At 56.1% G+C, this 23,748-nt stretch overlaps 1 protein-coding gene and 1 long non-coding RNA gene across 36 annotated transcripts in view; one reads left to right on the top strand and one right to left on the bottom strand.

The window, feature by feature from the left end:
• The window catches only part of EHMT1 (euchromatic histone lysine methyltransferase 1), a 106,773-nt gene that overhangs the window by 47,996 nt on the left and 35,029 nt on the right, over positions 1 to 23,748 (top strand). For 14 of the 35 annotated variants that reach the window (XR_014082932.1, XR_014082929.1, XR_014082928.1 and 11 more), the window contains 7 exons: positions 6,719 to 6,899; positions 9,572 to 9,708; positions 9,828 to 10,016; positions 16,899 to 16,976; positions 17,993 to 18,113; positions 20,432 to 20,563; positions 23,291 to 23,436. Coding sequence is in view for 25 of the 35 variants with exons in the window: in XM_081593199.1 (XP_081449325.1) it covers positions 6,719 to 6,899; positions 9,572 to 9,708; positions 9,828 to 10,016; positions 16,899 to 16,976; positions 17,993 to 18,113; positions 20,432 to 20,563; positions 23,291 to 23,436 (984 nt within the window). In the remaining 10 variants the exon portion in view is untranslated. Of the gene's footprint in view, positions 1 to 6,718; positions 6,900 to 9,550; positions 9,709 to 9,827; positions 10,017 to 16,898; positions 16,977 to 17,992; positions 18,114 to 20,431; positions 20,579 to 23,290; positions 23,437 to 23,748 lie in introns of all 35 variants that reach the window. The other 21 variants (XR_014082937.1, XR_014082936.1, XM_081593204.1 and 18 more) reach the window with 6 other exon arrangements.
• Positions 12,106 to 20,142, bottom strand: LOC145546434 (uncharacterized). Its single transcript, XR_014082945.1, has 2 exons — positions 16,451 to 20,142; positions 12,106 to 13,275 (listed from the first exon to the last, which is right to left on the bottom strand). It is a non-coding gene; the product is annotated as an uncharacterized LOC145546434 (long non-coding RNA).

Here is a 23,748-nt window from a genome sequence, read left to right as displayed (position 1 = left end):
GTAGCTGGTCTTCATCCTTGCACTTCTGAAGACCTACAGTCTTTCTTTAAGGAAAAGTGGTTCATTTTGATGAAGTCCAACTTAACACAGTTCAGTTCAGCTCAGTTGCTCAGTCGTGTCCAACTCTTTCCGACCCCATGGACCGCTGCACGCCAGGCCTCCCTGTACATCACCAACTCCCTGAGTTTACTCAAACTCATGTCCATTGAGTCGGTGATGCCATCCAACCATCTCATCCTCTGTCATCCCCTTCTTCTCCCACCTTCAGTCTTTCCCAGCATCAGGGTCTTTTCAAAATAGTCAGCTCTTCACAACAGGTGGCCAAAGTATTGGAGTTTCAGCTTCAACATCAGTCCTTCCAATGAACACCCAGGACTCATCTCTTTTAGGATGGACTGGTTGGCTATCCTTGCAGTCCAAGGGACTCTCAGGAGTCTTCTCTAACACCACAGTTCAAAAGCATGAATTCTTCAGCGCTCAGCCTTCTTTATAGTCCAACTCTCACATCCATACATGACTACTGGAAGAACCATAGCCTTGACTAGACGGACCTTTGTTGGCAAAGTAATGTCTCTGCTTTTTAATATGCTGTCTAGGCTGGTCATAACTTTCCTTCCAAGGAATAAGCATCTTTCAATTTTGTGGTTGCAGTCACCATCTGTGGTAATTTTGGAGCCCCCAAAAATAAAGTCAGCCACTGTTTCCTCTGTTTCCTCATCTATTTGCCATGAAGTGATGGGACCAGATGCCACTATCTTAGTTTTCTGAACGTTGAGCTTTAAGCCAACTTTTTCATTCTCCTCTTTCACCTTCATCAAGAGGCTCTTTAGTTCTTCCTTACTTTCTGCCATAAGGGTGGTGTCATCCGCATATCTGAGGTTATTGATATTTCTCCCGGCAATCTTGATTCCAGCTTGTGCTTCATCCAGCCCAGCGTTTCTCATGATGTACTCTGCATATAAGTTAAACAAGCAGGGTGACAATATACAGCCTTGACGTACTCCTTTTCATATGTGGAACCAGTCTGTTGTTCCATGTCCAGTTCTAACTGTTGCTTCCTGACCTGCATACAGATTTCTCAAGAGGCAGGTCAGGTGGTCTGGTATTCCCATCTCTTTCAGAATTTTCCACCATTTATGTGATCCACACAGTCAAAGGCTTTGGCTTAGTCAATAAAGCAGAAATAGAACTTACACAGTGTTTTGCTGTGAAGACTGTGCTTTTGGTATCATGCCTAAAAACTCTTTAGCCAGCCCTAAATCCTGAAGATTTTCTCTGATTTTCATAGTGTTTTAGTATTATGTGAACATTAAGTATACGTGTGTGTGTTGGTCACTGAATCGTGTCCGACTCTTTGTGACCCCATGGACTATAGCCTGCCAGGCCCCTGTGTCCATGGGATTCTCCAGGTAAGAATACTGGAGTAGATTGCCATTCTCTTTTCCAGGGGAATCTTCCCAACCCAGGGATCGAACCTGGGTCTCCTGAATTGTAGGCAGATTCTTTACCACTGAGCCACCAGGGAAGCCTTAAATATATGACCTGTTGTGAATTGATTTTTGTATTAGACTTAAGGCTTAAGGTGAAGTTTATTTATTTGCCTACCATTTTTTGGCTCACCATTATTGATTTTAAAATGCGTGTCAGAAAATTTTACATTATTTATTTATCTCATTGAAATTATACTTTTATTCCGTCCCCACTTCTAGAATTTTGTTCTAATGTAGTTTTATTCTTAAAAGTTGTTTTACTGTCACTGTAGTATTCCTCTAGGGAAAAAAAAGCAATTTGAAATTTAATTTCAAGAAATGTCTCTGACCATAACGTTTATCTAAGGATTAGCTTTGTTCTGGTAGAGGTGCTGTGATTGTTAGTAGTACACAGTCAGTTGCAATACTCATCATTCTGTTGGAAATTACTGAGCACACTCAGGCTATTGCAGGGAAAGGAACGAGAAGGGTTTTGAGGGTTCAGGAGCCGGTTTGCTGAAGGCCATGCCCGCCTGCTCCACACACTGGTAACTCATCTGCTTCCCAGACCCTCGTGAGAGGGGGGGATTGGAGATGTGGAGACTGGGGGCCCTCCTGGCTCCCAGACCCAGACCTGGCCTCTCCTGGCTGCTGGCTTTTCTGCTCCCTAGACCTGCTCAGTCTTGTTCGATTTTCTTAGGAAAGCGTGTTTTATTGAGAATTGAGGTTTGAAAGCAAACATCCCTATGATAGAGTGAGTGTTGCATGTTTATGACAAGAAATCTGTTTTCCGTTAAAAGTTTAAAAATGCAGGGTTTTTCACAGCCAGGAGGCCTCACCTCCCCACTCAAGACAGAGCCAGTTTGCCTCTTGGATGGTGGTGTCCACACCTCCGGACAGCACCAGCTCAGGGTTATGTTTAGCCCCTGTTCACACGAAGGAGGTGAGGGAGGCCCTGTGTCCTGCGCTGGCGCGCTGTGTAGACCGGAGGTGAGGGAGGCCCTGTGTCCTGCGCTGGCGCGCTGTGTAGACTGGAGGTGAGGGAGGCCCTGTGTCCTGCGCTGGTGCGCTGTGTAGACCGGCTCCCTGACTGACTTGTGTTTGCTCCGGGAGGTGCTGCATGGGGCCTGGTTTTCTCCTTGGGTGTCTGTGTTCCTGTAGCAGTCTCGGCCTCTGGGTTCAGGAAAGAAAGGTGGGCCCGGTGGGGGTGGGTCTCAGTGCAGAGGGGGTGCAGGTGGGTGTTTGCTGCCCCTGGAAGGGGGGTGCCGGACTGTGGTGACCTACCCTGGGGCACCTGACTGGCCGGGCGCGGAGGGGAGAGCGCTGAGTAGAGGCTGGGATGGGGGCAGATGCAGTCGTGCATAGGTATTTTGGTCACAGGTGGCCGTGCGGGCGCGTGCAGGTGCTGCAGATGCGGGCATGAGTCCTTTCCCCACGTGGGGGACCGGCCCCGGCCCTGGCGGGGGGCACCGCCTGGAAGTCCACCCTAGCTTCTCTGCCTCGGTGGGTTTGCTTGGTCAGAGGATAGAGCCCTATCCAGATGTAGAGTCTTCGCTCACGTTTAGCAGTTCTTAGCTTTATTTTTTGGATATTTCAAAAGGAGCCCTGTGTGGGGGCCCCCAGGCAGGCGGGGACCTTTTGGAGAAGCCAGAGGGCAGAGCGTGCTCGGGTCCGGCTTCGAGGAGCCATGACCTGGGGCTGGGTCCCGGGCCGCTCCCAGGCAGGCCTGTTGGCCTCTCCCGGATGTTGACTCCAGGAGATGAGGACGCCTTTTTAAAAACACTCTATTAAAATGCACGTAACATAGAATTTACCATCGTAGCCATGTTTAAGTGCCCAGCCATCACCCTATCATCCCAGAACTTGCTCGTCTCCCCAAACTGACCCTCTGTCCCTGCTAGACTCACTTCCCTCCCCTCCTCTCCTCCAGCTCTGTCTGCCCCCTACCCTCCCCTACACACACACACCTCTGTATCTACTCTCTGTCTCAGATTGACAGAATCAGTGCTTGGTCCTTCATACAAGCAAGTTCAAGTTCAGTTGCTCAGTCGTGTCCGACTCTTTGTGACCCCATGGACTGCAGCGCACCAGGCCTCCCTGTCCATCACCAACTCCCAGAGCTTACTCAAACTCGTGTCCATCGAGTTGGTGATGCCATCCAATCATCTCATCCTCTGTCGTCCCCTTCTCCTCCTGCCTTCAGTCTTTCTCAGCATCAGGGTCTTTTCCAATGAGTCAGTTCTTGTCATCAGGTGGCCAAAGTATTGGAGTTTCAGCTTCAGCATCAGTCCTTCCAGTGAATATTTGGGACCGGTTGGATCTCCTTGCAGTCCAAGAGACGAGAAGAGTCTTTTCCAACACCACAGTTCTAAAGCATCAATTCAACACTCAGCTTTCTTTATAGTCCAAGTCTCATATCCATACATGACTATTGGAAAAACCATAGCTTTGAGTAGATGGACCTTTGTTGGCAAAGTAATCTGTCTGGTTTTTAATATGCTGTCTAGGTTGGTATTAGCTCTTCTTCCAAGGAGCAAGCGCCTTTTAATTTCATGGCTGCAGTCACCGTCTGCAGTGATGTTGGAGCCGAAGGAAAGTCTGTCACTGTTTGCATTGTTTCCCCATCTGTTTGCCAGGAACTGACGGGCCTGGGATCCTTCATATAAGGATCTGTCGTTTTGTGTCTGGCTTATTCCGCTCCGCACAGGGTCCTTAAGAGTCATCCGCACTCTCTCAGAACATCCCTCCTTTTCAAGGCTGAGTAATATTCCACTGCATGAGTGTCCATGTACGCACCACACACACACTTGGTTTATCCTCTCCCCACTGTCGGGCGCTCGGGCTGCCTCCCCCCTCGTCCGCTGTGAACCCAGTTGTACAAAGAGCTCTTCTGTCTCTGCTTTCGGTTCTTGAGTGTGTGCTCCCAGAAGTGGGATTGCAGGATCATGGGGTAGTTCTGTTTCCTCTCTGAGGAACCTCCACGCTGTTGTCCATGGCGTCTGCGCGTTCTCCCTCCTCCCACGGTGCCCAGGGGTCCCGGGGTCTCCGCGTCCTCGCCAACACGTGGTGTTGTCTGTTTGATAGCAGCCATCCCAGGAGTGCGAGGTGGCCTCACTGCAGTTTTGAGTTGCGTTTTCCTGATGATCAGATGTTGAGCTTCGTTTCATGTGCTTTTTGGCCCTGTGTGTGTCTTTTTTGGAGAACTCTCTGTTCACATGCTTTGCCCACTTTTAAGTCGAGTTCTTCGTTGGGCTGTAGATGTGAATCCCCTGTCGGATACGTGCTTTGCAGATATTTTCTCCATTCTGTAGGTTGTCTTTTCATTCTGTTGGTTGTCTTTTGATGCACAGAAATTAAAAAAGTCTTAATTGAAGTATAGTTGACTTACAATATCATATTAGTTTCAAGTATACAGCATAGTGATTAAATATTTTTATATATTACAAAACGATCACCAGGATAAGTCTAGTTATGGTCAGTCACCATGCAGTTATTATACAATGTCATTGACTGTATTCTGCATGCTGTATATTATGCCTCCATGATTTACCTGTTTTATAACTGGAGGTTTATAGCTCGTAATCCCCTTCACCTATTTTGTCTGTAGTCCCCCATCTCTCTCCTCTATTCTCTTATCTATGAGTCTGTTCCTGTTTTGTTATGTTTGTTTGTTTGTTTTGTTTTTTAGATTCTACATATAAGTGAAATCATGGTATCTGTCTTTTCCCCTTATTTCATTTAGTGTAGTACCTCTGGATCCATCTGTATTGTCACCGACAGCAAGGTTTTATTCTTCTTTACGGCCAAGTAATGTTCCATTGTGTGTGTATGTTTAAACACCACATCTCTTACCTGTCTGTCTGTTGATGGGTGCCTGGGTGCTTGCATGTCTTGGCTGTCATAAATAGCGCTGCAGTGAACTCAGGGGTGCATTGATCATTTTGAAGTGTCGTTTTTGGGTTTTTTTGGGTAAATACCCAGGAATGGAATTTCTGAATCATAGAGTAGTTCTGTTTTTAAGTTTCTGAGGAACCTCCGCAGTGTCTGCACCAGCTGACGTTCCCATCCGTGGGCACTGGGGCTCCATTCTCTACGCGTCCTCCCCAGCCATCTTTGGATAATGGCCATTCTGACAGACATGAGGGGGTATCTCATTGTAGTTTTGATCTGTAGGAAATTTTTAATAAAGTCTGATTTATCTTGTTCTCTTTTGGTGCCTGTGCTCTTGTAATATCCAGGGATTCGTCACCAAGTCCAGTGTTGGGACCCTTCCACCTTGTTTCTCCCAGGAGTTTCCTAGTGGAGCCCTTATGCGTTCTGAGTTCTTCTGTCAGTGGTGTAAGGTGAGGGTCGTCCTGCCTCCACCCTTTTGCAGGTGGCTGTCCAGGTTCCCCGAGAAGGCAATGGCACCCCACTCCAGTACTCGCCTGGAAAATCCCATGGACGGAGGAGCCTGGTAGGCTGCAGTCCATGGGGTCGCTAAGAGTTGGACACGACTGAGAGACTTCACTTTTCCTTTTCCTTTCATGCATTGGAGAAGGAAATGGCACCCCACTCCAGTGTTCTTGCCTGGAGAATCCCAGGGACGGGGGAGCCTGGTGGGCTACCGTCTATGGGGTCGCACAGAGTCGGACACGACTGAAGTGACTTAGCAGTAGCAGCAGCAGTCCAGGTTCCCAGCCCTGCATGTTGAGGGGGCGCGCCTGCTGTGTGTGCAGGAACGTGCGGTTCAGCTGAGCCAGGCTGAGGTCGGGCCGTCCGAAGGCTGTTGGTGACTCCTGGGGAGCGTGTGGCAGGGGCGCGTGCGTGGCGTCTGGAGCGAAGGTGGGGGTGCTGGTCGGTGCCGGCGTTGATGTCAGCCGGGAAGGCCGAGGCCGAGACACTGAGGAAGTGGGTAAAACTCAGCAAAAGAATCTTAAAGACATGGCGTGGTGATGCTGTGGCGTGAAACCCTCCGGGGTTGTGCCCTGAGTGGAAGGCGCTTCCTCAGAGCTTCCTGGGTGTTTCCCACGAGGCACACGGCGTCGCCTGAACCACAGGCTGGCGGGCTCCCTGCCGCTTCCTCTGCAGACGCAGCCTCTGGTCTCCCCTGCGCCGCCGCCGCGCGCCTGCTCTGCGCGCCCGTCCTCGTGGGGGTGGGGGAGGCAGCTGTGGCAGCGCCGCCGCCCGTGTGTCCGTGTTGGTTGTGCGTCTGTCAGTTGTGTGTCCGCGCCGCCTGTGTGTCATTGTCGACTGTCTCTGTTTTGAAGCCCGTGGCGAGTAAGGACCCCAGGGAAGGCCGGGACGCCCGCGACCACGAGGAGCCAAAAGAGGAGCTGAGCAGAGGCGCCTCAGAGTTTGCACGCCAGCAGCTTTTACCCCCCTTCCCGTCCCTTCACCAGTCGCTACCTCAGAACCAGTGCTACGTGGCCGCCGCGAAGGCACAGACAGGTAAAGGGGGCCTGCCGTGCTCACAGGGTGTCCGCCGGCTCCGCCCTTGCCCAGCCCGGGTTGCTGCCTCCGCTGGTCTCCAGCTCCCAGACGAAGGTTATTTTCAGGCTGACGGTCTGCGGCCGTGGTTCAGTGGGGTGGGCGCTCTAGATCTGAGGCGGCCGGGGGTCCGGCGCGTGGGGCGGCCCCCTCCTGTGGAGGAGCGGCAGGTCCCTGGTGGGCCTTCCTGGAGGTGGGGCGGCTCCTGGGGGGCTGCGGGGGGAAAGAGCCGTGCAGCCCGCTCTCTCTGGAGACCGGAGACCTCCCGGGACAGACGGGCTCCCCGCCAGGCCCTGTGCTCGCGGGCGAGGGGGACTCAGACTGCGAGAGCCCCCAGCGCGGGGTGGGGCGTCCTCTTGTTGCCTGTCCGTAGTTGCAGGTTTCAGACCTGAGTCTCTGTGGAGGACCCCCCCAGTTCCACCATGGGCGCAGTCACCCAGCAAAGGGCACTCGCCTCTGACCATCATGGTGGTTGCAGACCTGGGCCCCTTGGTGTGTGTTTGTCACGCATGGCGCCCTCTCAGTCGCCTGGGAGGCGCTTCTGGCCAGATGTTTCCTGCAGTCCCCTGGAGCGTGTGGTCAATCTGGAGAGTCCCCCTGGGGTCTCAGCTGTTTTCTGGGCCGCCCCTGAAGCTCATGTCCTCGCTGCATCCCCAGAGGGTGGAGTGGGTGTGCTGGGACCCCCGGGTCACCGTCCTGTGTGTCTCGGGAGGTAAGGCCTAAAGGGCTGCGTGGTCCGCCTCTCCTCCCGCCCGGCGGCTTGGGCATCTGGGGACATCTGCCGGGACTGACCTCCCAGCGTGGCTTCCCCCTCGCTCGTCTCCTCCTGCCTTCCCGTGGAGCTTCTGCTAGAGTGAAGGGCTTCCCTCTCCAGCTGTGCCTCTGTCTCAGCTCGTGGGCCCTCCTGTGCGTCTCCCATCCATCACCGTCATGTCTGTGATGTCCGAGTCTGCCTTTCAGGCTGGCTCCTGAGTCCTCCAACATGACCCCCTCGCTTGTGAGGACTTCCTGCCTTTTCCAGGTGGACCTGGCCCGTGTTGTCCTTCCTGGTCCTGGGCCCAGGCTTGTCTCCAGGAGCTCATGTTCTGTTTGTTGAGATGCAGTGATTGGTTAGAAAACAGGGTCAGTCTGTCTTCTCACCACCCCTTGGTATTATTGTTAAATAATAATAGAGTCTCAGCCAGACAGACTGGCAGCTCTCTGTGAAATTGCACCCGTGTGTGTGCAGGGCTCGGCGACAGTGTCAGGAGCTGGTGCTTCTCTTAAAAAGTTAAGATCGGGGACTTCCTCATGGTCCAGTGGTTATGATTTGATGCTTTCACTGCCGAGGGCGCGGGTTCAATCCCTGGTCAGGGAACTAAGACCCTGCAAGCCATGTGGTGCTGGGAGGGGATGGGGAGAGGGGTCGGGGCGGGAAGAGTCCAGATTGTTTCCGTTTGAGCTCTGTCATGTCCTCATCTGTTCAGGACAAGTTCTCTAAGCAGAAACACTTGGGAGTGTAGTTGTTTCCCAGGGGATTCCTTCTCTGCCTTATCTGCAGGCTGAAGACGGGGCCCCGCAGGCTCAGGATTGTGAATGTGGCCTGGTGCCCAGATCCTCCCGCAGCCTGCTGTCTCTGCTGCTCGGGGTGGGCACAGGTCTCCCCTGCTCTGCCTGTGGCCTTTCTGCCGCGTGGCCGTGGCTGATTGTGATGGCGCCCGTGTGGCCCGGGAGTGGGCGGCCTCTGTCCACCTGGCCCTTCAAACCCGCCTCCCGTCCTGCCTCTGTGCCGCCTCCTGTCCATGTTAGACTTGCCTCGGGACACTCACAATTTCAGGTCATCCCTTCTTGTTCCCACTTCAAGTCACGGTGGTGAGAACCCTGGTGCACGGGCTGGGCAAACTCCAGATTTGCACAAAGCGCACAAGCCATGCCTCCCAAGATCACTGGGAGGCCTGCTCGGGGCTCGCCCGCACCCCGTCCTGCGCTTGGATGGCATCGTCCCTCCCCGGGCGCCCCTGCAGGCCTGCGTGCTGACGGCCCTCGTGTCCTGGCGCCCACGCGCACGGCCGTCTGTCTCGCCAGTGTCTCCTTCCCGTGTTCATAGAACTTAGACGTAAGGCACGTCTCTCAGTGCTTTAGAGGAGCTCCTCCATGTTAAAGCAATGGTTTTCAGATGGTTTAAAAAAATAATCCTTGAAACTTCTTACAAAAAGAAAACATCATAGGAACCCTCATTCCAAAGCAGTGAACCTGGGGCTGCCTTGCCCAGAACAGCGTCCGTGGCCACAAGCCCTCCCAGCCCCTGCGTGGTCCCGCGACTGCCACACTTGCCTGGAAGCCCCACTCCCAGATCACCCTCTGTCCCTCGTGTGCAGGGACGGGGCACTGAGCTGTCGTGGAGTCTGACTGCTGCCTGTCGGGTGCGGCCGGCTCGCACGTGCCCTCAGCACAGCTTGGTGTTCCCTTGCGAACAGATCGCGGGATCCGTGGTGGATTTTCTGCTTTCTCTGTGCAACGCATAACACTGTTGTGGGTGCTGATGGTGTTTTGGTGATCAGCCTGCCTTTAAAAACATTTGAATGGCATTTCTTTTCTTCTCTTGTCCCCTTTTGACTTTTTTTTCTTTTTAGCTTGCTTGCCTTTTGTTTTAGCAGCTGCAGTATCTCGGAAGAAAAAGCGAAGAATGGGAACCTATAGCCTGGTTCCTAAGAAAAAGACCAAAGTGTTAAAGCAGAGGACGGTGATTGAGATGTTTAAGAGCATAACTCATTCCACGGGGGGCTCCAAGGTAAGGGGTGTGCCAGGCTGTGGAGGGCCCTCCGCCTCTCTGCTCTGCTCTAGGGCAGCCCCCGCCATGCCCACTGGGCGAAGCCAGGGGGTCCCGACGCTGCATCTGCCCTGTTCCAGGCTGAGAAGGATCTGAGTGATGGCTCCCTCCACATGAACGGTGAGAGCCTGGACCTGGACTCGGAGGAGGACGACTCGGAGGAGCTGGATGAGGATGAGGACCAGGGTGGCCCGCCAGCTGCTGCGTTCCCCGCTGAGGATGGCAGGGCCTCCAAGGATGGCGTGCTGGCACCTGACCGCAGCCAGAAGGTAGGTGGCACGCACACCCGACCTCAGTCCTGGGTGAGGGGCTAGAGGACATCTGCACTCCTGGGCCTTAACAAAGCCATGCTTGCTTCTGGCTACGGTTCTTGTGTTTCGTCTCTCTTGGGTCTTTGGACAGTCTGTTTTCATCAGAGCAGTGCTTGTCTTTCGGGCAGTGCTCCCTGAAGTAAACGTCTTGTCTCTAGGCTCCGGAGTAACAGGGACAGCGTCGTAAATGCTTGCTATGCAGCCATGCTGACCCGGTCCCTGTGTAGCCTGCCTGTGGCCCTGGCTTGGTGTCCTGGGCACCTGCCCCGGGTGTGGTCTTCTTGTGGGCGAGGGCTCCACCCTCCCGGTGGGGCGAGTGCCCAGCTGTGACAGGCCTGTGGGGTGGCTCCGTGTGCGGGCGTGTTTGGTGGGCTCGGGTGTGCAGTGTGGTGGTCCTGGCGGCGCCGTCCGGGGCGGTGCGGGGGTCCCCACAGGGGCACCAGGAGCAGACCTGGGCAGAGCGGCTGTTGGCGTTCGGCCTTCTGGTCGGGGGACGGATGAGCTGGAGGAGGAGCAGCAGCCGTGTCTGAGTCGGGCAGACAAGAGCCGTGGTTCCCGTCACCACCGCGTGTCAGCTCCGTCTGAGGAAACCCCGGGCCATCTTTGTGTAAGAGAGACACCATGCCTGACGAGTCACTTTGAGCTAAGGGTGGGCAGAGACGATGTGGTGAGTTTCTTGGCACCAGTGACGTTTTGAAAGTGTACAAGTTTGTTGATTAGCCTTTTGCACTTGGCAGTAGCCCTGTGGGTATAGACTTCGATGTGTGTAAAGCATTTTCTTTCAGCCTCTGGAGTTGGGGAGTGTCTTGTTGCTCAGTCACTCGGTCGTAGCAAGCTGTCTGTGACCCCGTGGACTGCGGCGCGCCGGGCTCCTCTGTCCCCCGGTATCTCCCCGAGTTTGTTCAGACTCACGCCCATGGAGTCGACGGTGGCATCCAACCGCCTCGCCCCGTCGCCTGCTCCTCGCGTTGCCGTCAGGCTTTCCCAGCATCGGGGTCTTTGCCAGTGTGTCGGCTCTTTGCCTCGGGTGGCCAGAGTATCGGAGCTTTCGCTTCAGCAGCAGTCATTCCAGTGAATACTTGGGATTGATCTCCTTTAGGACTGACTGATCTCCTTGCAGTCCAAGGGACTCTCAAGAGTCTTCTCCAGCACCGCAGTTTGAAAGCATCAATTCTTTAGCACTCAGCCTTCCTTATGGTCCAGCGCTCGCATCCGTACACGGCTACTGGAAAAACCATACCTTTGACTTGATGGACCTTTGTCGGCAATGTGATATCTCTGCTTTTGAATACTCAGTCTAGGTTTGTCGTTGCTTTTCTTCCAAGGAGTAAATGTCTTTTAATTTCATGGCTGCATTTACCATCCACAGTGATTTGGGAGCTCAAGAAAATAAAGTCTGCCACTGTTTCCACTTTTTCCCCATCTGTTTGCTGTGAAATGATGGAATCAGATGCCATGATCTTAGTTTTAAGCCAGCCTTTTTAGTCTTCTCTTTCACCCTCATCAAGAGGCTCTTTAGATCCTCTTCACTTTCTGCCATTTGAGTGGTGTCATCTGCATATCTGAGGTTGTTGATATTTCTCCCGGCAGTCTTGATTCTAGCTTGTGAGTCATCTAGCCAAGAATGATATACTCTGCACATAAGTTAAATAAGCCAGATGACAATATACAGCCTTGACGTACTCCTTTCCCAATTTTGAACCAGTCCATTGTTCCACATCCAGTTCTAACTGTTGCTTCTTGACATGCTACAGGTTTCTCAGGAGGCAGGTAAGGGGGTTTGGTATTCCCATTTCTTGAAGAATTTTCCAGTTTGTCGTGATCCACACAGTCAAAGGCCTTAGTGTAGTCAGTGACGCAGAAGGAGATGTTCCCTTGTCTTTTTCTAATATTGCTTAAATTTCAGAATCGTTGTAGCCACTTATGCCAGTTCTACTTGTCTAGGAGGTTTGGAGGCAAAATTTTAAATGTTGTCCCAGCCCCTAAGGTGTAATTATTCAAAAATGGTAGAAAATGCTAACAATAGAGATTTAAAGGAAATTGTAAAATCATTTAAGATATCATTTATTATTTTTCCCCTGTCCTGTAGAAGCATAGGAGGAAGCAGTTTCCTGGCCCGTGTGTGTGCGTGTGTGTGTGTGTGTGTGTGTGTGTGTGTGAGAGAGAGAAAGTCGCTCAGTCGTGTCTTACTCTTTGTGACCCTGTGGACATGGGATTCTCCAGGCCAGAATACTGGAGTGGGTAGCCTTTCACTTCTCCAGGGGATCTTCCCGACCCAGGGATTGAACCCAGGTCTCCCGTACTGCAGGCAGATTCTTTACCAGCTGAGCCACCGGGGAAGCCCCTCCTGGCCCCTAGAATGGTGTTTGGAGGGTGTGCTTGCAGACCTGCGCTCACCACTGCCTGCAGTGGGATCGGACCCTGGGTTCCCAGGTTCCTCCTCGTGGCACCGGCTGCCGCTCTGGGCCCCTCAGCAGGTGTTGTCTGCCCCCCTGCTCCCCCCTCCCGAGCCATTTTGTCTTGTCACAGGGGACACTCAGACACTCAGCCTTGGTTGGGCGGGGGACGTGGTCGTCGCCAGGGCGCTGGCTACAGCGCGCTGGGAGGGGCGGGTTTGCGTCTGTGTGTCCCCGCGCCTCCGTGTTTTGTTCCAAGCGGGCCAGGCAGCTCCTCACGGTCATTAGCCGTCAGGACTTGTTCTGCGACCCCCTTTCTGTTGGCCTGTGGCCTGGGCAGCGTGGTGTGAGTGCATTGCTGACCTGTGGCTTGAAGGACTGTGCTGTCAGCCTTGGCTGTGATACCAGAGCTCAGGGACACTACTCTGCTTCTGCATGATTTCTGGGTTCTGGATTCTAATTACAACGTACAGGCCTTTCTCCTTGGCGATTTTGAATACTTTGATGTAAGCTATCTTCTGTTTTTTCATTGGCTTAATATTTTGTGTGTAATTGATTTATATAGAACTTGTGATAAAATGTGAGGTGAGCCAAAGTGGGCACATGTATGGTGAGGAGTTGCATCTCGGTAAAGCTGGTAAAGCGGAAGGTGAGGCCGGACCCTGGGGGGCCGGCAGAGTCCGCGGAGTCGTCACTTCCCTGCTGACGAGAACGCCCGTGTCACATCCACGTGGCGCCTGGGTTCGAGTCTGTCTCTGGATTCTCTGTGTTGATGGAAGTTCTCCTCCTCCAGAAAGAATCTAGACGCTGAATAACACTGCCTAGATGTTAATACAAAGGGGAAAAAATAAAATGAGTATCAAGCTAATAAAAGAATTAGGGAGACAAATAAAAGCAGAATCAAGAAGGAAATGTGGAAAATGAAGTAAGGGGGTGGGAGCGGGTCCACACAGGTCAGTGATGGTAGCAGACTGCGGTGGGTTTGCGTGCGGCCCTTCCAGAGACGGGGAGACGAGAGGCGCGTCGGCCGGCTCCGAGACGGACTTGGCTGAGCGCCAAGTTCAGTGTCCGACCTCAGAGTGACAGGATGGGGGGCTCTTCCCAGGGCCTGCTGGGGTCCCGGGGCGGGCGGGAGCTGGAGGCCCTGTCCTGGGGTCTGGCTTGCTGCCACGTGGACGGGCCAGGGTGCAGGTCAGTCTGCAGGATGGGGCCGCTTCGGCCTTGCTCTGGGCTTCGGTGCAGCAAGAGGCACCCCTCTTTCTGAGTGGAGCTGGTTACTCAGTTGTGACTGTGGGATTTACCTGTGCTGTTAGTTCGTTTTTACTGTTGTGTGACAGTGTTTGAAGGCGGCGCGGGGTCCCCGAGACCCTCCGGGGCCGTCACGGCTCTGGGGCTCCCTCGCCTTTCTCATTCTCCTCTGCGGGAGCCTCGCCATGCTTGTGTTCCCTGCCGGCTGTCCCCAAGCCCTTGGCTCTTCTGCGGAGTCTCTGGGGGAGGAGGGCGCTGGGGGCGATGGGGGGGCTGCCCCCTCCAGCCCGGCTGCCACTGTGTGCTCTGCACGCACCGCCGGGGGGCGCATGCCCCACATGCGCATCCACGCCGCTGTTCTGACTTGCGTTTCCTGGCCTCCGAGAAGGTTGGGGGCGTCCTGGAGCATTTGCCATGTGGACGCCTTCTCTTGTGAGATGCCTGCTGGGAACTCAGCTGTTCATCTGTGTGGTTGCTGGTCTTCTTAAAAGAGCGATCTGTAGGAAAGGAGCCCCTGTGCACGCGGCCAGCATGCTGCCCCCTGCTCCTCACTGGTGGCTGACGCTCGGCACCCTGGCCTCTCAGCACTGGGTGGGCGGGGCAGGGGGTGCGGCCATCCCTGGTGTCCTGGCCTGCGGCCTGGGGTCCCTGCCCTGGGTGGCCTCTGCCTACCGCGGTCCCCCAGGCGCCCATCTGTCTGCGTCCCGGACGCCAGCCACGGTGCTGCCCTCGCTGCCCTTCTCCAGGCCTCAGCCTGTCCCTGCGGCTGCTGTGTGCCTTCTCGTCCACTGACCCCTACTCCTCCCTTGACAGTCATGTGGCAGGAGTTTCAGAAGTTGTTAATCTGCCCATTTTAGTGAGTAGTTCCGTTGCTCACTGTTTTTAACATAAAAAACTGTCCAGTGAAACTTAAAGATATTTAAATAAAGCTGACTAAAGATACCAGGAAAAAGCCGTATGTGTTGGTGGAAGTTTTAAACCATCACAAACACCAGTGAAGAGAAGGTGCGGATAGCCTCTGTCAGGGCTGCCCGGGTGGCTCAGTGAGGAAAGAAGCTGCCTGCTTACACGGGAGACCCAGGTGTGATCCCTGGGTCGGGAAGATCCCCTGGAGAAGGGAATGGCTGCCCACTCCAGTATTCTTGCCTGGGAAATCGCATGGCCGGAGGAGCCTGGGGGGCTGCAGTCCACGGGGTCTCAAAGAGTGAAACACGACTTAGTGACTAAGCGGCAGCAGTGGCCCCGTCTCCCCTCACACGAGCGCGCTGAGCTGGTCGTTCTTGCTGCAGAGCTGTGAAGTGGGCGCCGGAAGGGAGCACTAATATTTAAAAGGACAAGGGAGAGAGTTTGCCGAGAATATAATCATCTAAAACGTCCAAGGACACCAGCTGAGCAGCCGCTGTAGCCAGTTAGCTGAGTGTGGGTGGTCCTGCCAGCCGGAGGGCGTGAGGACAGCCTGTCAGCAGGACTGCGCGTGCGGCCGAGCCTGTGTGCGGGGGCTGCTGCTCCCCCGACGGTCTTGAGGCGGGTCTCAGCGGGTGAGAACTCGGAACACAGCGCCGTTGTCACCCCCAGAGTTGGCTGTAATCCTGTAACACCGCCAGAGCACCTAGCAGTAAACTTAACGAGAGATGTCTGTGACCCGTAAGGGGAAGTCGTACAGCTTTGATGAGAGAGGGTTAAAGAAACACACGTTCATGGAATGACCCGCAGTTTGAATGAGAAGATCCCCTGTGTGATTTCCCTTCCCCACGTTATCCTTAAACTCGGCTGGTGAGGGGGTGTCCACGGCGGAAACGGGTGGGGTTGGCAGGCCGGGGGTGCGGTGGGGCCGTGCAGGCACCCTGCCGTCCGCCCGCAGCTCGGCAGTTTGTGGTCAGAGCTGGGCTTCCAGCTGTGGGCGAAGGCCGTGCGCTTTTCAGTGAACGTTCCCAGGATGGCTGCCGGCAAAGTGGAGGCCGACGAGCTGCGGGTCACGGGGCACAGGAGACGTGGGCGCTATTCCAGACACACGGGGTGGTGGTCTCGCAGCTCTGAACACACTCAAACCACTGACTGTGTACAAGGGTAGGTGAATGCTAAATCAGAGAAGCTGTTACTTAAAACGTCCACACAGGGACTTCCCTGGTAGTCCAGTGTAGGGACGAGGGTTCTTTCCCTGGCTGGGAACTAAGACCCCACGTGCCGTGTAGTGCAGCCAAAAGTTAAAAAAAAAGTTAACACAAAATATTCAACTGTGGGAAAAAAGCTTTGGAAACCACTTTTTCTAATCTTAGGTGGAGGCTTTCTGGTGTAAGTCACAAACCCAGAAGCCATGAAGTGGGAAATGGAGAAGTTTGACTTGTCCAGTTGGAATCTCAGAAGTTTTATATAAAAAGAAAGAGGAGAAGCAAAGCCCATAAGACTTGGTAGGAGAACGTTGATAGCATGTTTAGCAGACAGAGGAGAACTCTCCTGTGTGTGTGTAGCTCCCACAGTTACTAGAAAGCAGGGACCCAGGGGAAATATGGGCCAGGGCTGTGGCCTCCTGGACTCGGAGGGAGGAACAGAGGGGCAGCGCTGGGGGTGCTCGGGGCTGTGGGCGCCCCACACCCTGCGCGCCGGCCGCAGGGGGAGCCCGTGTATGCTGTTTGTCCGGGCTCTTAGCTGTCCTGTGGGATTGTGGAGGTTTGCGGCCCCTGGAGGAGCCACAGTAGGCGTGTGTGCAGGACAGAGAGGGGCGCGGGTGCACCTGGGCTTCAGGCTCACCGTGCAAGTAGAGACGGTGAACACGGGCACCTCGGTCTGTGACGGGAGGAGTTCTGCAACACACTGCTCGTTAGAAGAAGGTGACTCAGAGAAGCGTGTTGGGTGCTGCCTCCGGGAGGAGGGTGCACGTGCCCACCTGGAAGGGTGAGCGTTCGCCGCGGCCTGAGGCCGGGGCCAGACTGGGCCCTGGGGGGGGCAGGCTTGGTTTTGCACTCTGTCTTCATCTGTGCCGAGTGTTCTGGTCCTTTTTAATTGCTGTCTGCCACGTGCGTTGATCTGTGTACATTTGATGCCCTCCTCCACGCCAGGGCCGCCCTCCAGCTGGGCCCTCAGTGTGAAGCGGGCACGCAGGTGCCCCCAGCCGCCCCTCAGCAGGGGGGTCAGAGTGCCTGTCCCCAGAGGTCTCACTGGCTTCTCTTCTCTCTCGGGCCCCCGTGTGGCTGCTCAGGTGGACGGTGAGTCTGAAGAGGAGCAGGAGTCGGCCGGCACCGCGGACGAGGAGGAGGACGGGGACGAGTCCGACCTGGTAACCTCCGCGCGCGGGTGATGCGGGCCCTGCGTGCGCGAGCCCTGGGTCCTGCCCCGTGGAGCGGCCCGAGCACAGAACCGGGAGGGGACTCAGGGCAGGTGGGCGACGGGGGTCCGGGGAGGAGCCGCCGGCACTGCCAGGCTGGGCGAGGCTCAGAGCTGAGGGCGGGCTCCGAGGCTTGGCTGCAGGGGGCGGGGGGCTTGGTGAGCTCGTGGCCGTGTCTGTCAGGGCAGGGCGGGGTCTCTGAGAGGGAGACAGTGGCCACGTGGGGGCTGAGAGGGGGACGCGAGAGTGGCCTTGTGGCGATGAGCGTGTCTCCCTGGGCCTGGCCCTGGGGCAGTGCAGCCCACGTTCTTCCCTGGGCCCTTCCACGAGGCTCAGGGCGCTGGGGGCCCAGCTCCAGGGCTCAGGCTCCCAGGCGGCTGTCCGAAGGCACCGAACCACCGTAGTGTGTCTGTGGGTCTTGTGAGCACACGCTCGTAAGTGTCTTCATCCATGGTCAGCGGGGCCACGAGACCCTTGCGTTGGACTTGGCGGTGTGGTCTGTGGGCCGGCTTTCTGTCTGTCCAGCTCGAGGCAGTTAGATCCTGTCTACGTGGAGGTGTGAGATGCAGACACTCAGGAATCTTGACATGTCATAAGTAATGAAAGTCTCTTCTTGTCCTCTGGGTTCTGGCTCATTTGGAGGTAGACGTGAAGCACACCAAGGCTTTGTCCCTTTTCTCGTGAGCGAGGCGAACGGGTGCGTGTGATTGACAGTGGATTCTCTTACTGAGCTTCTTTAGTTCCTGATAGAACTTTCCGATTTATTCTTTTTTGCGCTGAAACTCAAGTAACCGGGCTTGGAGTGATGTTTAGGGACAAGCATAAGCATCTTTGAGAATGTGACCTGGAAGGGCACGTCTGGGAGTGAGAGGGGTCTTCCGGTTGAGTGGTGGCCACACAGCAGGAGCACGGAGCCTCCGCGCCCGGAGCCCACGCTCTGCTTTTTTGTCCCTGCCCCTGCTGCCCAGAGTTCCGAGTCCAGCATCAAGAAGAAGTTCCTCAAGAGGAAGGGGAAGCCTGAAAGCCCCTGGATCAAGCCGGCGCGGAAGAGAAGGCGGAGGAGTAGAAAGAAGCCCTGCTCTGTGCCAGGTACCACCGAGCCGCGCGCCTGGGTGGGGACGGGCCTCCATACTGGGGTTTTGCACAGGGCTTCGTTCACCTGGACGACTCCACTGTTAAGAAAACAAAAGCCCCAGGAGTGACTTTGTCAGAGCTACTCGGGTGCTGCCCAGTGGTCTCCCGCCCGCAGGCCCCGAGGGGTGGCCGTCTGCTGACCGCTGCCCCACAGCCTGGGTCCTGCCCTCGGTGTCCTGGGGCACGAAGCGGTGCTCAGCCCCTCGGTCAGCCCCCTTGATTGGCGGCTGGTTCTGTCTCAGGCTGACTGGGAGGGGAATGACCTCAGACTCGGTGGCCCAGGGCCTTGTCTGCAGCTTTGCTGTGGAGGAGTGAACGCAGCAGGGGTGTGCGGGGCTCCGGAGCAGGGCTGGTGAGCCTCACTAGCGCCTGTGACAGGAGGCCCTGCCACGCCGTGTGACGGCAGAGACCCCTTCCCAGTCAGCCCTCGCGGCCTGGCGCTGCTCTGCGGGGTCCCCGCCTGCGGGCCAGCACCATGGAGCCCGCTCATGGAGGGCACTTCTCTTTGGCTTCTCCATGCGTCACTGGGTCATCCACGTCATTGCTGATGGGCAGTGTCTGCACGGCCTCAGTTCTCCGATAGGGAAGCAGGTCATGGAGCTGCCCCCGAAGTGCAGAGGGCCGCTGGCGGCCCCGCATACAGGCGCTCTGAGACTGGGTCGGGTGGTGCATGGGGCTTGTTGGCCCACCAGGCAGGATGTCGTCCCTGAAGCTGCTCTTCTTCACTCACGGTTCCTTGTCTCTCTGCCTCGAATCGTCAGCTGAGATCACACATCCTGTATTTCTGTTATCGGCTGACAGAAGCCATCGTAGACCCAAGACTACAGGTCATCTGGGGTGGAGGCTTCATCACCACCATCTGGGGTATAGCATGCAGAATGCCTGCCGGAGTATTTATTCAGGCAGGAGTTTGAATTGTACTCCCTTTGTAAAGTGTTTAAAACTGCACAGTCTACTGGGGTTCCTCAGGTGGGTGGTGATTTCTGCAGGCGGTCAGCTCCTTTCTGCCTGAGATCTGGGTGCAGATTGGCCTGGACTCAGGGTCTTTGGATACCAAACTTCTGTATTATACCTGTTCAATTCCATCATTGAAATAACATCAATGGCTAGCGTTTAAAGCTTGTCTGTGAACTGTGGGCATTTGCCCTTTGCTGGCGATGTTAACTATGCTGTGTAAATGCCCGTTTTCACAGGCTTCTTCAGTGAGATGCCCTTATGATGACCGATACCCAGGTGGCCTCCTGGGTCATGTGGATAGGAACCTCCCCACCCCTTGACGGCTCCTCACTTGCACACTCGCCTCTCGTTGGCATGTTCAGAGTGCGTTACCCTCTGGTGGGTGAGGGGCTCCTTAAACCCCGTTCTCATGGATGGACATTCCCTCCAGCCTTTCCCTGTGGATCCTGGAGCCCACTGCCTGAGCTGGGCGGGTTCCCAGTGACGCTGTGTGTCTGGGGCGTCTTCAGCTGCCGCACAACAGCTCGTCTTTCAAACCTTCCATTCGACTTTTCTCTTGCTGTAAAGTAACATAGAATGTGTGTACAGTGTTTCTACTTGTGTCTTCAGATTATTTTATCAACTTAATCCAGGTCATGAGGTTGTAGAGAAAGGCGTTTCCATGTGTCTGTGCCTTTGCTCTCCTTGACCCGGCTGCCCCGTCCCCGGGGAGCTTGAGTGGAAATGGGACCAGGCAGGAGAAGTGTGTGTGTGTGGTGTGTGTGTGTGTGTGATCTGCATGGCTGGTGAGTATATGTCTTGCAAGTGCGTGTGTGTGATCTGTATGTCTGGAGAGTATATGACACGTGTGTGTGTGTGATCTTTGTTGCTGGCGAGCATCTGTATGTCTCTCGTGCACATGTGTGTGATCTGTGTGTCTGGCAAGCATCTGTATGTTCTGCACGCGCGTGTGTGTGATCTGTGTGGCTGGCGAGCCTCTGCGCCTCGGGGCTGGTGATGTGAGCCCCGCCCCCCGTTTGATGAGCGTGCCTTTGGTTGGGTGGTGTGGGCCCCGCCCCCCGTTTGATGACACGCCTTTGGTTGGGTGATGTGGGCCCGGCCGCCCCCTTTGATGAGCGTGCCTTTGGTTGGGTGATGTGGGTCCCGCCCCCCTGTTTGATGACGTGCCTTTGGTTGGGTGATGTGGGCCCCGCCCCCCCGTTTGATGACGCGCCTTTGGTTGGGTGATGTGGGCCCGGCCGCCCCGTTTGATGACGCGCCTTTGGTTGGGTGATGTGGGCCCGGCCGCCCCGTTTGATGAGCACCTTTGATCGCAGGTTCTGAAGCCTTCGCGTCGTCTTCGGGCAGTGCGGAGCCACCGGCGCCTGGTGACGGCGGAGGCTACATGGAGGTGCCGCTGGACTCCCTGGATCTCCGTGTCAAGGGTGCACTGACCTCTGACACAGAAGGTGAACGCGTGCGTGGTGGGGCCAGAGGGGGGAGGGCACATTGGATGCCGCGTGGGCAGGACGCGGTGCTGGTCGCCGTGCCCCCAGAGGTCGGGTGCGGATGCCTGCCGGGGGCGGCGGTCCCACGGGCCACACAAGCTGTTGCGGGCTCCCCGCGGGGTGCGCCTCTGCAGGTGTTCTGCGTAACCTGACTGTTTCATGATCTCGGACTCCAGCAGCGGTGGTGGAAATGTGCGTCCCCGTCGGTGTCGAGCTGCTGGTGCTCAGGCGCACCCCGTGGCACGCGTCCAGGGCTGTGCCCCACGCCGAGGTCCTCTCTCCACAGCGCTGGGGTCCTTGGCACTGAGGCCGTGTCCTCCCCACCATCAGAAAACCCTTATCTGGGGAAAGGAGCTAGTAGCTGTGTGGCCTTGGGAAATCAGTTTGAAATGAAATCGGGGGATAATGTAAAACCCCTGTTAACTTTGTCTCATGGACTTTGGCGGCTGAAGGGTATGGGTTCCGGTGGGGTTCAGCCAGACATTCTGTAAAGGACAAATGAATGGCCTTTAGCTGTGAACACTAGGGGAATTTGGGTTACTTGTTCAACTTAGGAAACTACATCTATAGCTTAGAAAGAAAATCATAGGCTTATCCAACAGAGAAATAGCGGCTTTTCTTCTTGCTGCAAATGGAGCAGAAACCATCCAGTGATCCCTGCATGCCCTCCTTCCTGGTGACGGGACATGTGTGTGCTCTGCTTCTAAATGTTCTTAGCTTTGTCTTAGGAACGTGCTGACTTGGACGCCTGCAGGAAGTAGTGCTTATTTTACCAAATTGTCCACGGTCGGTGGTGAGAGGGCAGTGCAGCGGGGGTGCCTGTCTAGGTTGAGCCCCAGGCTGAGGGGTGGTCGCCTCTGCCTTTGCGTGTTTATGTTGAGTTCCTCCAATAAGGGCCACGCTGATGGGACCTCTGCATTAGGAGGAGAGGCAGCTACTGGGCGCGGGGTGAGATGCTTCTCTGGGAGTGTTTCCTATGGTGCCAGCCCTGCCAGGGGGCCGCCTAGTCACACAGTATCTGGAGAGCCGGCGCTTTGCAGGGACGAGTCGGGGTCTCCAGTTGTATGTGTTCGGTCCTGGAGTTTCAGACCCTCGAGGAGGCAGCTGTGGAGCCCGAGGCTGGATGGGAGGGCAGGGGCCTGGGGCTCCTTGGCAGCGAGCCCTGTGACCTGGACCTGTGGGAAGGCGGGGACTGACTGGGTCCCGGGGTCCCGGCTCTAGCCCGGAGCACGTTTGCGTCAGAATGGGTAGTGGCCCTCATCTGTGCCTGGGGGTCTGCTGAGCTGAGGTTGGGTGCTGCTCTGACCCTGGTGGCTGGCTGGGGGTGTGGGCAGGTGGCCAGAGCCGGGGGTGGGGCACTCACAGGGTCCTCTGGGATCCCGTTCGTCTGACGCCCTGTGGCTCCACTGCCTGAGCCGCTGGTGAGTCCTCCCCTCACCCCCGGCCTTGTGGCCCGTGTCCTGGTCTCAGAGTCAGTTTGCTGAGCAAGGTTGGGGAACTCGCAGGTGGCCTCACACCCCTCCGCTTGCTCTTGGGAAGCAGCGAGGGAGGGACCCTGCGGGGTCTCAGGGTCGCCCTCCAGCCTGGTTCCCGCACGAGCCGGGTGCTCCTGCCGCCAGGGCACGGCTGGGCCTGGGTCCCATGTGTCCTGGCTGGGCCAGGCCTGGCTCCCGCGCAGGGAGGGGAGCAGGCCGCGGGACTGTGCCGCGAGAAGGAACGGGAGACTCTCCTTCCTTTGGAAGCCGTAGCTGGGTTGAGGGCTCTTTCTGGCCACCCGCCTGTGTCCCCACCAGGAGCCAGCCTGGCTGCCGGCCCCGTTTCCCTGGCACTGCACCCTCGCCTGCCTGTAGGCAGGTCGGGGTGATGTTGCTGTGCCCGAAAGGCTCGCCGGGATCCTGGTTTTCTTCTTTGTTTTCCTCCGCACGTCCGTTGTTCAACTGGATAAGCAGGCTCTCTGTGCGGGTACAGTGGGTCATCACTAAACAGGCTGCCTCTAAAGTCTTCCAAGTGGTGCTAATTTGCTTCAGTCATGTCCCACTCTTTGCAGCCCCATAGACTGTAACCCTCCAGGCTCCTCTGCCCATGGGATTCTCCAGGCAAGAACACTGGAGTGGGTTGCCATGCCCTCCTCCAGGGGAATCTTCTGACCCAGGGACTGAACCTGCATCTTTTATGTCTCCTGCATTGGCAGGCGGGTTCTTTACCACTATCGCCACCTGGAAAACCCAAAATGTCTCCAGATATTAGCAAATGTCTTGAAGGCAAAGGAATCGCACTTTGTCGTGTCAGACTGTTTGTGACCCCATGGACTGTAGCCCGCCAGGCTCCTCTGTCCGTGGAGTTCTCAGTGGGTTGCCATTCCCTTCCCCAGGGGATCTTCCCAACCCAGGGATCGAACCCAATCTCCTGCAAATCTCCTGCATTGCAGGTGGATTCTTTACCACCTGAGCCACCAGGGAAGCCCCCCTTCTAAGTGGATGGACCAAGTGTTTATTCTGTGGCTGCAGTTCTGAAACTGAGCAAGGAAGACAGGCACTTTCCTCGTGGGGAGTGGAGTCTTGGCCTGGGTTCCCTGTGTCCTGCCCATGAGCATGTCTGCAGGGCCCCTGTCTCCAGGTGACCCGAGTGTAGCGGAGCGTCTGGGCGGGTGGCATGGCGGCGACACTCACGTGTCTGGTGTAACTGCAGGTCTGGCCAACGGGCCTGACGCGGGTGAGACAGATGGCCTTCAGGAGGTGCCCCTCTGCAGCTGCCGGATGGAGACCCCGAAGAGCCGGGAGATCACCACTCTGGCCAACAACCAGTGCATGGCCACCGAGAGCGTGGACCGCCAGGTGAGCCGGCCGCGCTGCTGCCAGGGGGACGGGCCGCTGCGCAGCCGTGCTGGGAGGCTGGGAGTGGCGTGGCTGTGGGCGCTGCTCTGCTGAGGCCACGTTTCCCAGAGGCTTTCCTGCTTTGCTGTGAATTTGAACGTGGATGGCAGAGGCTGAGGCCCCGCCCACCTTCTTTAGAGGAGCTTTCCATACGGAGAGCCTCGCAGCTGACCTCTGACCTTGCTGCTCAGGGCCAACCGCCGCCACTCTTGGCTTTGAGCCAGCGGTCACGGCGTGTCTCGTGGAGCAGAAACAACCGTGGCTCCTGTTGTC

This window comes from Giraffa tippelskirchi, chromosome 4 (assembly GCF_054371585.1).
Source record: "Giraffa tippelskirchi isolate mGirTip1 chromosome 4, T2T-mGirTip1v1.2.pri, whole genome shotgun sequence".
Classification (NCBI taxonomy): domain Eukaryota; kingdom Metazoa; phylum Chordata; class Mammalia; order Artiodactyla; family Giraffidae; genus Giraffa; species Giraffa tippelskirchi.
Note: the sequence above shows the minus strand (reverse complement) of the source record. Positions and strands in the feature narration are given on the sequence as shown.